Below are 14254 nucleotides of genomic sequence, written 5' to 3'. Positions count from 1 at the left end.
GGTCAGGCATGACTTGCCCTTGGTGAGTCCATGTTGACTGTTCCTCTCCCTTTATTGCATTCCAGTCACAGGCTCCCAGGCAGCAAATAACTCCAGTAAAGTGAGAAGTTACTTAAAACTCTGTTCATTATACAAAATGTTGTGGTCCCCAAAGGGCCAACCACATTACCAGATTAATAGTTTATTAGAAAATATTAAATAAAGGTGATACAAAGAGTTTGATGTGTCAGTCGTTGGTCATCGGGGGAAACATACAGAGCATGGGGGGACACTGGCAATTGGTTATGGTTCAGCATATAATACATACAGCCTGTAATGTCCCCAATGCGGGGTGTACGGTGGTTGGGGTCAAGATATAGTAGGGGGGCAGTGAGGGTACATCGCTCATATAGTGGGCTACACACAGTCATGCGTATGAGTAAGCGGGCCGGGTAATGGGGACAGGGTGACCCTCACGTGGTGGAATCCAGATTGGTAAGTTCAGGACTCAGGGGATATGGTTTGGTAGGGGGGTTGTAAGGGTTTCCCCCTCCCCCCCGTGGGTGCCTGGAGCCACATCGGCTCACTCCTGGTATTGGCGGTGGCCGGTGATGTGTTCGATGTAAATGTCTCTGGACCACCGGATAGTGTCCGAGACCATCAGGCGTCTCATGAGTCGCGCATAGCGACGGCCCACCCCACAGGCCCTGAGCACGCGTTCGTTCCAGGGGTCCCAGGCGCCCAGCGCCCCGACGATCAGAGCGTCGGTGTAGACCTCGTAGCCCTTCGCCCGCAGGGTGTCAGTCAAGGGGGCGTATTTCTCGAGTTTGCGGGCTCGGGCTTCGCGGAACGCCGGGGTCCTGTTCTCGAACGGGATGGTCACGTCGACGAGGATGATCTTTTTCCGCTCCTCGTCCGTGACGACGATGTCTGGGCGCAGCGGGCTGTCGGTGCCGGGGATGGTGCGGTTGACCGCGATCTCACCGAGGTGTGGGGCGATGGCCTTCGCTAGGCGGTCCTGGACGGCGTTGTGGCGCAGCTGCCAGGCTCTGGCGTGGGGTTTGCAGCTGCACAGGACGTGGGGCAGGGTCTCCAGGGTGTACCTGCACTTCCTGCAGCGCTTGGATCTTACCCAAAATATCATGCTGCCAGCCAATCCTTTTGTATCTAACAACTAAAGGTTTTATTATAAAGTAAAAGAAAAAAAAAGAGAAGAGAGTTGTTAAATGGTGAAAGCAATCAGATGCGTATATATGATCTCTGAGTTCATATTTCAGGTTCCTAGCAGCATTGGTGAGTTTGCTGGCTTGTAAAGGTCTTCTGGAACACACTCAAAGCTTGGATGGATCTGTCAGATCTTCATTCAGAGCTTTAATTTGTAGATACATTGCTCCAGAGGTAAGAAGCAGGATTGAAGACAAAATAGAGAAGATGCAGCTGCCTTTTTATATGTTTGCCACATGGCGTGTACATCCTCTGTCCCAAACAAAAGCTCCCACCATATGGGCATGGAAAATCACTTGGAATCCCCTGTCCACAGACATCTCCCTACATGTTCTGATGACTTATAGGTTTGGCCCCTGGCTTCTCCCAATGGGATCATTGTACAGCAGAGTTCCCTGGATGGGCCATCCAACAGGCTGGACAGTGCAGATGCCAATGTGTCTGGGGTGTCACTCAGCTACACAGCACAAGTTGGAGATATCAATATACCACACATATGTATAACTCACGATACACAGATGACACATACATATAAATCAGCTTATAATATTTAGCAAGTCATAACTCTAAGGTGGTTGTGGCTGTTCCTCCTCCATCTGGGCAGGAGGCCATGCCCTCTCACTGTAACACTGGTGGAAGGGCACAGTTCATGAAGATTTGGCACTAGGGTCTCCATCACTTGGTGGCTTAGAGCAGTAAATAGTTAGGGGCCCAGGCCCTCTAACAGGGCAGGGCACCAAACAACTAGAAGGCTCTGGCCTGAAATCAAGGTAAAGCAGCAGCGTCTATGAGCTCAGGCCCTCAGGCAGGGCAGCAAACAGAGGGCTCTGGCCTGCAGTCAGGACAGAGCAGTAATGTGTCTATAAGCCCAGGCCCTCAGGAAGGACAGGGCACCAAACAGTCAGGAGACCACCAACAAATGCAGGCCTTTTGGCCTAGAGTGGGAAGCCTGCTATCCCTGGGTGAGGCGGCAGAGGGTAGGGGGATCCGGGCTCACTCGACTCCATCAGGTCCCAGGCCAGGGCCCTACCAGTGGTGGATTGGTACACCAATAGGTCAGCGGGGAAATCCAGCCACAACACACTGGCCAGTTGTCAGTCAGCAACACAGCCAAATTCTATTCAGCTCCCCGGGCAACTTCCTACACTCCCGTTGATGTGGAGGGGTGGAAGTACCTGGGTCCCAGGATCGTTGTTCGTCCTGCCAGGACAAAATAGCTAACAGCAGCCCCAGCAACTCCTCAGTGTCTCCAGCGACTGACAGCTCCGGCAGCCCCTCCAGGTCTGAACCGCTAGAGCGGACACTGTTGGACACTAAGCTCCGGCACCATGTGGGAGACATCCTTCCCCTCCAGCAGTTCCTCTACAACCTTTTATACTTCTGCTTCCTGTCCCGCCCCTCTGCTTCCAGTGGGATGGGCACAGATGTCCTGGTTCTGCCAACCAGGGCGCAATTGTGACTGTCTCTCCGGCCATCTGGGAAGGAGGCCACACTCCGTTGCTACAATAACTTTTCCACTGAAACGTTACATGGCATATCTCATATGATTCACTGCAATTTCGTAATACTAGTATCCATAATATTATGAATGGTCACCCACATTCCATACAGCATCACAGTTACTAGCTTGGACGTTACCTCTTCACCACCCTGAAGTGCTCACAGGCAGTGGGGTTCCCTGGAGTCATTCTTTGTCCTGCCAGCTTGTTATCCTTACCAGCTGCTCTTAAATTAAGCCAGAGCCTCCCCACACTAAATCTCCCAGAGGTCGGGTCACATAGTGTTGGCAATTATTTCAGAGCCGCCACAAAAAACTTATGGAAACCACATAGTTCAGGTAACACCTGGGAATTATTATTAATTCCTATTATTTATTTCAGCAGAGCCTGGAGCCCCAGTCCTGGCCCAGGACCCCGATGTGCTAGGCACTGTAGAAACACAGAGCAAAAAGACCATGTCCCAGAGAGCTCCAAATGGACAGAGACCTGGGCTGGGACACAGGAGAGCTGGGTTTGTTCCCGTCTCTGCCTCTGGAGAAACCGAAGGTTTTACTGGGTGATCTTGGCCAAGGGTGACCCATTTCCACAGGTCCTGCGTCTTGGCTCCATTCCAATCCATAATTATTGATGCAGGCAATCCTGCCCCAATCCACTACGTGAGTCTCCCAGAAAGCCAGGTAGGGAGCACTGAGACCAAGTGAGGCCAGCCCCACACCCATGACCAGCTTCCCAGCCCAGGTCATGGTGAGGCGATTCCGGGACCAAATGAGATGGTGAGTGAGGGTGTAGCAGTCCAGACTGATCAGAGTGAGAAGGAAGATAAAGGAGAACATGCCCATAGAGATGCAGGCATTGAGAAGCTTGCACATTGCCATGCCGAAGACCCAGTGGAAATCCAGGAGGACATAGACGGCAAAGAAGGGGACCAGCCGAGTGAAGAGGAGGTAGCAGGAGACTAGGTGGAGGAACCAGAGGGTGGTCACTGTCCTCCTCATCTTCATCCCCAGCACCCACAGCTACAGCCCGTTCCCCAGCACACCCACTAGGAAGGTGATGAAGAGCAACACAACAAAGGCCAGGTGAGGGGTCTTCATGATCTCTGTGGTCCTGCTGAAATTTGCCACTGCGGTTGGTGGGAGTGCCATGATATCTTGTTCTACTGTGCCCTGAGGAGAGACAGAGGAGGTGTTGGAAGGGATGACAGTGGGGCCGACAAGGGAGAGTGGACAAGGAGAAGGGAGAAATACCAGAGTGGGTTAGGAAGGTATCATTGGAGAGGACCTCGCTGGGCTCTGAGGCCTTTCCCTTCTAGGGTGGCCAGCTCTAATCTGGCCCAGGGCAGAGGATCAGGCCTACTCAGTTGGGGGTGGGGAGGGGAATCGGTGCTGTTGACTCCTAGCATGTAGGAGCTGGTGCCGGTGCAACTCACTGTTACAAGGAAGACAAAACCGCCCATCCCCCACCCCATATCTTGTGCTCATCTGCCAGTCACAGGAACTGCTGCTACACCCTGACTCGAGAGCATGCAGGGTCCTTCTCACCTTAACTGTAACACAGGAAGTCTCAATCCACCGAGCTGCTTCTCTGCCCCTCAGCCGTGCTGCCTCCTTCATAGCCGTATTAGCATGGAGTCCTGTCTACTCTGTAGAATGGCCTAATGGTTACAGAATGGGGGAGCGGCTGGGAGCCAAGACTCCTGGGCTGTGGGAGAGATGTGGGATCCTGTTTCTTAGACTCTGCAAATGGGGAACCCCTCATCTGATTTACATGAAACAAAACAGGAAAAGTCACCCACATCACAGATCTCACCTCCTACCTCTGTCTACTGAGTGCCCCATGTTAACCCCGGGGCTACCGGTGGCAGGGAGTTCACAGGCTAACCCTACTGATACCCAGTGGCAGGGAGTTTCACAGGCTAACTCCACTGATATCCACTGGCAGGGAGTCTCACTGGTTTGCCTTTACAATAGCAAATTTCTGTGGCTCCTAGGTAGTCTTAGCAGGGAAATTCCCTTTTAGACCCAATGCTGAGCCCTCTGCCCATTGTCTCGACTCACCTGGGCAGCGGGTGGTGGAAACACAGACCCAGCCGAGAGATTCAGATGACATGTGTTTGCCCAGCAAAGCACCTGTGTATCTGTCCCCTGCACCCCAAAGCCCTCCCTTGCATGTCGAGGTCACTCCCCTTAACTCTGTTTTCTACACGCTCCTCCCCCAACCTGCTCTCTCAGGTCAAAAAGCTGCAAACCATAAATGGAAATGATCATTCGGACTCTGTCTTAGCAGAGCAACCACCTAAGACACAACCATTGCTTTAAAACTAGCCCCCAGCCACCTCCCAGAGCCAAGGCAAGAACCCAGTGGGAGGTGTAGTCATGGCCTCAAACCCCGCTCTGCTAGGCACTGTATGAAGACAGAAGAGAGCTCACTGTATAAGGAGTCAGTGTTTTATAGAGACCAAGTCCAGGTGCTAGGAGCCCTTGGTGCTATTCCTGACTCTGCCACTGGCAGACTGAGTCGCCTTAGCCAAGTTCCTTCCATAATCCCTGCCTCAGTTTCCCAATTTGCAAAAACTGGGAGACGGCTCCTGAGCTCCTTGGCAAAGTTCTTTGAGATCTACTGAGGACAAGCACTAGAGAAAAGCTAGTTATCGCTATTATAATACACAGACTCTTCTATAATATAACACATCAAATGGATTTTAAAGCATTTGGAAATCTAGAACCCCCATGTGATTTTAGATCAAGCAAAGAATATGGAATCTGTTGGAGTCTATATGATTTAAAAACACTCTAGAATCCACTGAGGTCCTAGCACCAGTCAGGAATCTGGAACCCACTAGACCCTATTGAGTGTGAACACTTCGAGAGATTTAAAACGAAGTTTCCAGGGCCAGCCAGTGATTCAGAACCCATGAGAATCAGTTAGGTTAGAATATATCAAGAGACTAAACCAAACAAGAATCTGGAGACAGCTAGTGATCTGGAACCCTTAACAGCCATTGACTTGGAAAAGATTGAGAGACCTAGAACACATGGGATTCTGCAGAAAACAAAGAATCTGGAATCCCAAGAACACCGCTCGGTTTATAAACATTGAGACACCTGGTACCCATCAGGTTTCAGAACCATCAGGGATGAAGGAACAAGTGAGATGACAAGTTTCCAATGCTCTCTATCTCCAGGCACTTTCAGGCACTTGTGACTGACACTGGCACCATGTTCTTGTAGAGCAGCAAGCTCTGACTACCAGCCCGCAACCAGCTTCCTGACCCGAGTCACAGTGCAGTGACACCAGCACCAGAAGGGGCAGAAGGCGAGAGTGCAGTGGTCCAGGCTGGTGACAGTGAGGAGGAAGATGGTAGATAACATGTCCAGGGAGAGGCAGGCATTGAGAAGCTCGCACATGGCCGTGCCAAAGATCCAGTGGAAACCCAGGCAGATGTAGATGTGAAGAGAGTTATAAAGCAGGATGTGAGCAGGTAGGTGAGCACCAGATGGAAGGACAAGAGGGAGGTCACCATCATCCTCAGCCTCAGCCCCAGAACCCACAGGCAGAGCCACAGCCAGCCACACACAGCTGAAGCTTGACTTCCCTTCCCAAAAAGCTGCAGGTCTCTCTTGGCTGCTGGGATGCCTGACAAGGCAAAGGGGTGGCAAGAGGCCATGCAAGCAGGGAAGGTGGAGGTGACATGAGGGTTGGGGTGGCTGGGAAGGTGGAAGGGCTGTGAGGGGCCTTGCTGGCTGCGAAGGGCGAGGGGCTGTAGGGGCGCTGGACTGGCTTAGAAGTCGGAGGCGTCATGAAAGGCTGGGCTGCCTGTGAAGGAGGGGGGGGCCATGAGGGGTCGGGTTGCCTGTGAAGGCAGAGGGGCCAAGTGGGGCCGGACTGGCTAGAAAGGTGGAGGTGCAGTGATGGGTCAGTCCTGCGGGAAGATGGAGGGGCCATGAGACCCTAAGGTGGAGCAGGAAGAACACAAAGGGGATTGGAGGAGACAGAAGAGGGGAAGGGTGAGGGAGAGACAGACGTGTGCAGACCGTGCCCTAGCAGTGAGAAACATGCCATTTCATTCTCCTCCCTGCACAAACCCATTAGGCTCCAGCCACCCTCAGGGTCCACTAGACCCCACTCCCTCCAGCATTCAACCTTGGCCTCGTGTACTGTGCTGTCAGGGGCTCTTTTCCCAGGTGTGTTGGGTTCCCTTCGGGGGTCTCAGGGTCCCGGTTCTGAGGATGGGGCCTGTGTAACGAACACTCTGGGGAGGGCTGGTGTGACTGAGATTTTATCTAGGACAGGAAGGGTCAGGATGTCACATGAGTTGTCTCACCCAGGGATGGACCCACAACATGTAGATAACACAGGACCCCTCACAGCTATTGACCTGCTCTAACCACTAGACCCCATCCCCCTCCCAGCTGAGGACAGAACCCAGGGTCCTCATTCCCAGCTGCCCCCTGCACTAGACCATTAGACCCTAACTCATCTCCCAGAGGAGGGGACAGAACCCAGGAGTCCTGGCTCCCAGCCCCCCTGCTCTAACCCACAAAACCCCCCACTCCTTGGCTGGGAATTGCATCATTTGTGACAGCCTTTGTTGTGAGCTAACAGGGCTGGGTTATCTCTGGGTCATGGTGCAGCCCCTGTCAGGAAAGGAATTGTGAGAATTTTAGGCCCTTCCTCTTCACGGGGCACAGCTCAATAGATGAGCTGCTGGCCAAGCAGCTAATGCATTAGAACGGGGTGGCTGTGAGCCAAGGCTCCTGGGTTCTATGCCAGGCTCTGGGAGGGTGTGGGGCTAGTTTCAAAGCAATGGTTGTTGTTTAGGTGGTTTCTTTGCTAAGACAGTGTCCAATGATCATTTCCGTTCATAGTTTGCAGCTTGTGGATCTCAGAGATCAGGTGGGGGTGGAGCATGTAGAAGACACAGGGTAAAGTGGAGTGAACGCAACACTCAGGGGAGGGCTCTAGGGTGCAAGGCACAGACACACGGACATTTGCTGGCCAAACACACGCCATCTGAGGCTCTGTCTGCACCTGGTCTGAGTTTCCACCACTGCTGCCCAGGTGAGTCGAGACAATGGGCAGAGGGACCTGTGTTGGGTCTAAAGGAGAATTTCCTTGCTAAGGCCCCCTAGAAGGCACAGAAATTTGCTTCTGAAAAGACAAACCAGTGGGACTCCCTGCCCCTGGAAATCAGTGGAGTTAGCCTGGCAGACTCCCTGCCACTCGGTATTAGTTGAGATAGATTATGAAACTTCCTGCCACTGGGTATCAGTGGGGTTAGCCTGGGAGACTCCCTGCCACTGGGTATCAGTAGGGTTCCCATGGGGCACTCAATAGACAGAGGTAGTAGGTGAGGTCTGTGACATGGGTGAATTTTCTCCCTTATTTCATGTTAGATGAGTTGCTCCCCGTTTACAAAGCTCTGAGCCAGCGGTTCTCAACCTTTCCAGACTCCTGTACCCCTTGCAGGAGTCTGATTTATCTTCCTACCCCCAAGTTTTACCTCACTTAAAAACTACTTGCTTACAAAATCAGATGTAAAAAGACAACAGTGTCACAGCTACACTATTACTGAGCAATTGCTACTTTCTCATTTTTCCCATGTAATTATAAATGAATTGGAATATAAATGTTGTACTTACATTTCAGTGTATAGTATATAGAGCAGGATAAGCAAGTTATTGCATGAAATTGTAGTTTCTACTGACTAAGCTCGGGCTTTTTATGTGGTCTGTTGTAAAACTAGGCAAATATCTAGATGAGTTGATGTGCCCCCAACAGACCTCTGTGTACACTCACCCCTGGCTGAGAACCTCTGCTCTAAGCCACAAGACCCCCTCTCCTCCCAAAACCCAGGAGTTCTGACCTCCACCCCAATCCCAGAGCTGGGGTTAGAAACCAGGAGTCCTGGCTCCCAGCCATCCCTTCTCTAACCATTAGGCCAGTCTGCAGAGCACAGAGGACTCCATGCTGACAAGGCCGTGAGAGGCGCAGTCCCTGACAGCGGTAATAGCCCAGAGGACCCTGCTGCAGGGCTGGCAGCATGGCTGTAGGACAGAGAAGTAGCTCAGTGGATTGAGGCTTCCTGTGCTATGATGAGAGTAAAAAGGACCTTGAACTCTCTCACGAGTCAGGATGTAACAGCAATTCCTGTGACAGGCAGATGAGTACAAGAGACAGGGTGGGGGAAGGGTGATTTTTTCCACCTTGTAGCAGTGAGTTCCACTGGCACCAGCTCAACAGAACCAATCCCCACCTCCCTGAGCCAGTGAGTCCCCACCATGGAGCCAGATCTGAACCAGCACCTCCTGGTGGGGAAGGCCCCATATCCCATTCCCCACCCCTCTGAGCCAGCCTGTCCTCTAGATCACGGCAACGTAGTATTATCAGCATAGCTGTGTACTTGAGCTACTAAACTGTCTCTGTCGTCACTCCTCCACATCTACTATCCCTTTTCCCCTTTGCTCATAGTTCTACCTTATAACAGTGAGTTTCACTGGCTATAGCCCAGTTGCTGAGAATACCCAGCCTGGATACTCTGGAGGACCACATGGTGCCCACAGAGATTGACTCCAATGGTGCCTTCCTAACCCCCTTTATTTCTCCCTTCCTCCTTTTCCCCTTGCCCTTTTCCCCTCCTCTGTTGTACCTTCCCAACCACACTTCCGTCTCTCCCCAGGGCACCATGGACCGAGGCAACATGACTCTCCCACCAATCACTGTGACAAATTCCAGCCAGACCCCAGGAGCTGTGAGCGCCTCTCACCTGGCTGCGGCCGCGTTGCTCTTCCCCACCTTCCTGGTGGGTGTGGTGGGGAACGGGCTGTACTTGTGGGTGCTGGGACTGAAGATGAGGAGGACGGTGACCACACTCTGGTTCCTCCACCTGGTCTCCTGTTCTCTCCTCTTCACCCTGCTGATCCCCTTCTTTGCCGTCTCCTTCCTCATGGGTTTCCACTGGGTCTTCGGCACAGCCATGTGCAAACTTCTCAACACCTGCATCTCCGTGGGCATGTTCACTTCTGTCTTCTTTCTCACTCTCATCAGTCTGGACCGCTACACCCTCACTCACCATCCCATCTGGTCTCGGCATCACCGCACTGTGCCCCGGGCTCAGAAGCTGGCTGTGGGTGTGTGGCTGACCTCCTTCGGTCTCAGTGCTCCCTACCTGGCTTTCCGGGAGACCCGTGAGGTGGATGGGGGCAGGATCATCTGCATCAACAATTATGCCCTCTCTACAGACTGGAATGGATCTGAGATGCAGGACCTGGGCAGACGGGTCCACCTGGCCATCTTCATGGTCCGGTTACTGCTGGGCTTCCTGCTGCCCTTCTGCACCATCGCAGGATGCTATGGCCTGGTGGGATTGAAGATGAAGGAGAAGAAGCTGGTGTGGACTGGGAAGCCCTTCAAAGTCATGATGACCGCGGTAGTTTCCTTCTTTATCGGCTGGCTGCCCTACCATCTCCACCATGGCTTGAAGCTCTACGAGAAGGAGGTGCCAGAGTCAGTGACGGGTGCCCTTTTGGTCATTTACACCTTCGCGTCCTGCTTCAATGCCTGCTTCACCCCCATTCTCTACCTCTTTGTGGGGGAGAAGTTCTGGCAGGTCTTCAGGACGTCTCTTCTCACTCTGGTCAAAGCGGCTTTTGTTGACGATCTTGGCAGCAGTGCTCATGAGTATAGTGGAAGACATGGGTCAGAAGTTGAGTACACAAAACAGGAGAGGGTCTGAAGTTGCCCAGACTGAGGGAGAGTTGAAAATGTGCCATCCCAGTTGTTCCTAGATCCCTGATGGCTCTAAAACCTGATGTGTTCCAGGTATCACACTTCATAAACCCCACATTGTCTCTGGATTCTCCAGAATCCCATGTGTTCTAGGACTCTCAATTTTTTCAAACTCAATGGGTATCAGTGTTTCCAGATTCCAAGCTAGCTCCACAATCTTGTTTGTTTTGTGTTCTAACCTAATTGACATTCTTGGATTCAGCATCTCTAGATGGCTCTGGAATCTCATTTATTCTAATCCCATCAATGTGATTGTACTCAAAGTTAATGGGTTCTAGATTCCCGACTGGATCTAGGACATCACTGGATTCTGGAGTGTTATCTAACCACATAGAATCCAACAGGTTCCAGATTGTGGACTGAGAAAACCAGGCCTTTGTAGGCCACCAGCTTAGGCTGGAGGCTGTAGATAAGTTAGACATGTGTGTTTTACTGTTCAGACAAAACAAGACTGAAAACCATGACAGATACCAACTCTTGCTGATTCAATGGATTCTAGGAGTCCTGGCTGATTGTTACCATCTTGGGTCCCAGCTCTGTCAGTGTTCTGAATGTGATCTGATGTGATGTGGACAAGATTTTGACATCATGTTTTCCAAGCCCCTGTATGTTTCAAAAACCAATAGGATCCTATGAGTTCTAGATATCTGGCTAGTTCTTGAATCTTTGGGTTCTAGGTTTGCCAAGATTTTAAAATCCAACTAGCTTCTGTTTAATCTAGAACATCCTAGTTTCCAAGCTCATATATGATGTTCTAGACTCCACAAAAGCAGTTTGGGTTTTAAAAAACTTGTCAGATTTAGACATCTAGAGGTTGAAGAATCACTCAATTGTCTAGAACCCATGGGGTACTCTTGGGTTTTACACACACACACACAATAGTATCACAACTTCTTCAGTTCTAGGTGTGACAATGCCTTGAAATCCAGTCAAATCTGATATGATCTAGTACTTCAAAGACTCCAAGCACCTATATGTTTGAAAAAGCAATAGGACGCTGTGAATTCTATATACGTGGCTAGTTCTAGAAATTCCTGGGTTCCTAATCATTCTGTTTATATAAAAAAACTATGGAACCTAGAACCTTTTACAAACAAGACTCCTCAGGGTGGCATCTCTGGAATTGAGAACATTCTCTGCTTTGCGGGCAAAGTATATGGAAGCACGTACAGACCTGAGACACCTTCCAATAGGCCTTATGTTCACAAAGCATTCAGCTTTTTCTTCTGGAAAATCAGGCCTCTTCAGGGGTGTTCATCTGGGAAACCTCCAAAAATAGAAGCATGACAAATAATCATCAAGTATTTTGGAAAATTAAGCCTGAAGACCTGTGGAGCATGGTGAGGCCAGACCCTCAGCCAGTGTGAATCAGTGTAGCTCTGTTGACTTTCACTGCAGAGTGCTTGGGTTCCTCACTTGCCTCTGGGCAGGGATTGGGGTCTAGGAGGGTAGAGTCGGGGGAGCTGGGTGCCAGGACTCCTGGGTTCAAGCCCCAGCTCTGGGAAGGGAGTGGTCTCTAACAGTTACAGAAAACAGTGACAACAAAACATTTAGTGAATTAGTATCAAATTTGCCAAATTGTTTCACTCAACCACCAAAAATCTGACTTTTTCAATATAGAAAAAAATCATTTTTTTTCCAAAATGGCTTTGTATTGAAATGTGCTACAATTTTATTTAATTTGTATTTAAAATGTCTAAACTCCAAGCTCAGAAAACAAACCATTTTGATCCAACTAAAACAATCCCCCCTCCCCTTTCCATTTGCCAAAAAAAAAAATCATTTGAGGTCATCTCCAAATAAGTCGCCTCCTCCTGATTTTTTGGAACAACCAGAGACCCGAAGAATTGGTTATTGGCACAGGACTTACATGCCATCTGTTATCCCATTTCATCCCCATTGTGGCTGAAGACACCAGATCAAAGATGATAATAGACCGAGAACTCAAACGTCTCCATGTTTAGATTGAAAGAGGAGTGGCTGTGTCTCTAAGTCCCCACGTGTCAGCTCAACGTGGCTGTTACTCACCCTCAATTTCCGGTGAAAGTACCTTGCAGAGGGGTGAATTGCTATTAAGCACAGGTGCAAAGAAGCTTGAGGAGGTGGCTCACTTTTGCAGTACGGCTGTACTAGCCCTTAGTCCTGTTGTGTAGCTGATCTCAGGGGCTGTTCGGGCTCGATGTTTCCTGAAATGTGGCCTCTTTGCTTTTTCCCCCTCCCATCTGAAAATGTTCAATCAGAACCTGGTGGGGGGTGAGGAGAGCCTGTACCACTGGGCACCAAATGACCCCAAATTTGCATCACAAACCCCACCCCTGCCTCTGTTGCTCAGTGCCACTTTTCAAGGCAGTTGACCTAGGCATGGGGGTGATAGTGCAATTTGTGAATATTAACAGCAGCTCATCTCCAGGGGGCTGCATCTCCTGATGTCCTCGAATCAAACGACCACCCTTTGCTCCAGCAGACTCCAGCACAGCCCCTGTGGCTTGGTGCTACTTTCCAAGTCGATGCAAATCTGCAACTGGTTTTCAGAGTGGTGTGAAAAAAATTAAGAGCAGCTCCTTTTCATGCAGCTTAAATGAGGGCCCTGGATCACAAGCCTCTGAACCTGCCCCACTCACCCTGCCCTTAGCCTTGCTCAGAGTCTGCCAGTTTCAAGACAAGCCAAGTGGGCACATGGATTTCAGAGCACTTTGACTCATCAATTCTGACAGGAAAAGGTTTCACCGCAGGCCTGGTTGCATGAGCGCCTTTACTAGATCTGCTGTGGGAGTCTCAGTTTTGAGCTTAGCATCGGCAGCACCTGGTTGCAAGCGACCCCCTGAATTCAAGAGCCCTTTCCTCTCTGCACACTCACGTCCAACCCCGGGCATCTGCCTGGACACGTGTCTGTGTTTATAGATGTGTGATAAAGGGAAGGGTAACAACCTTTAAGTATGCAGTAACAAAATCCCTCCTGGCCAGAGGTACAGAATCAGTTTACCTGTAAGTGGTTAAGAAGCTCAGATAACCTGGTTGACACCTGACCAAAAGGAAGAATAAGAAAAGAAGATACTTTCAAATCTGGGGGGTGGAGGGAGTGAATAGGTTTTCTTTGTTCTCTCTTTGTTGGGTTCCCTCTCGGACAGAAAGAGAGACCAAGCAATTAAACCATCTTCAGAAAAAATACTTGAAATGATACATCTAAAATTACAAGTAAAGGCCAGGAAATGTGTTAGATTATCTTTTGTTTTAGCTTGTGAATTTTCCCCGTGCAAAGAGGGAGTTTTATTCCAGTTTTGTTGTAACTTTGAAGCTGAGCTTATAGGGGAATCCTCTGTGTTTTAAATCTTTTTATTTACCCTGTAAAGTTACCTTCCATCCTGATTTTTGCAGGTGTGATTCTTTTACTTTTTTGAAATAAAATTCTTCTCTTAAGAAACTGGTTGATTTTCAGTGTCCTAAAAACCCAGGGGCTCACTTTGTAACCAATTGATTGGCATATTATTCTCAAGCCTCCCAAGGAAAGGGGGTGAAGGGGTTTGGGGGGAATATTTTGGGGAAACAGGGACTCCAAGTGGTCCTTTTCCTGGATTTTTGTCTAAATCACTTGGTGGTGGCAGCAATACCGTCCAAGCACAAGGAAAAGATTTGTGCCTTGGGGACGTTTTAATCTAAGCTAATAGAAATAAGCTTAGGGGGTCTATCATGCAGGTCCCCACGTTTGCACCCCTGAGTTCAGAGTGGGGAGGGAACCTTGATGATATATATACACACAGACATAC

General features: G+C 50.1%; 1 protein-coding gene and 1 pseudogene across 1 annotated transcript; one reads left to right on the top strand and one right to left on the bottom strand.

Annotated features, from left to right (window-relative positions):
- Positions 1-2579: 2579 nt before the first annotated feature.
- LOC116838285 (putative G-protein coupled receptor 33) lies at positions 2580-4456 on the bottom strand (annotated as a pseudogene).
- Positions 4457-7478: 3022 nt separating this feature from the next.
- Positions 7479-10437, top strand: LOC116838271 (putative G-protein coupled receptor 33). The gene is made up of 2 exons (XM_075070483.1): positions 7479-7763; positions 9382-10437. Exon 2 carries the CDS (start codon positions 9388-9390, stop codon positions 10435-10437), a length of 1050 nt encoding a protein of 349 aa, XP_074926584.1. The 5' UTR covers positions 7479-7763; positions 9382-9387.
- The last annotated feature ends 3817 nt before the right edge of the window (positions 10438-14254 follow it).

This window comes from Chelonoidis abingdonii, chromosome 11 (genome assembly GCF_003597395.2).
Source record: "Chelonoidis abingdonii isolate Lonesome George chromosome 11, CheloAbing_2.0, whole genome shotgun sequence".
NCBI classification, from domain to species: domain Eukaryota; kingdom Metazoa; phylum Chordata; order Testudines; family Testudinidae; genus Chelonoidis; species Chelonoidis abingdonii.
Note: the sequence above shows the minus strand (reverse complement) of the source record. Positions and strands in the feature narration are given on the sequence as shown.

Coding starts and splice junctions, on each gene's coding strand:
- LOC116838271 (XM_075070483.1), top strand. CDS start 9,388: ATGGACCGAGGCAACATGACTCTCCCACCAATCACTGTGACAAATTCC.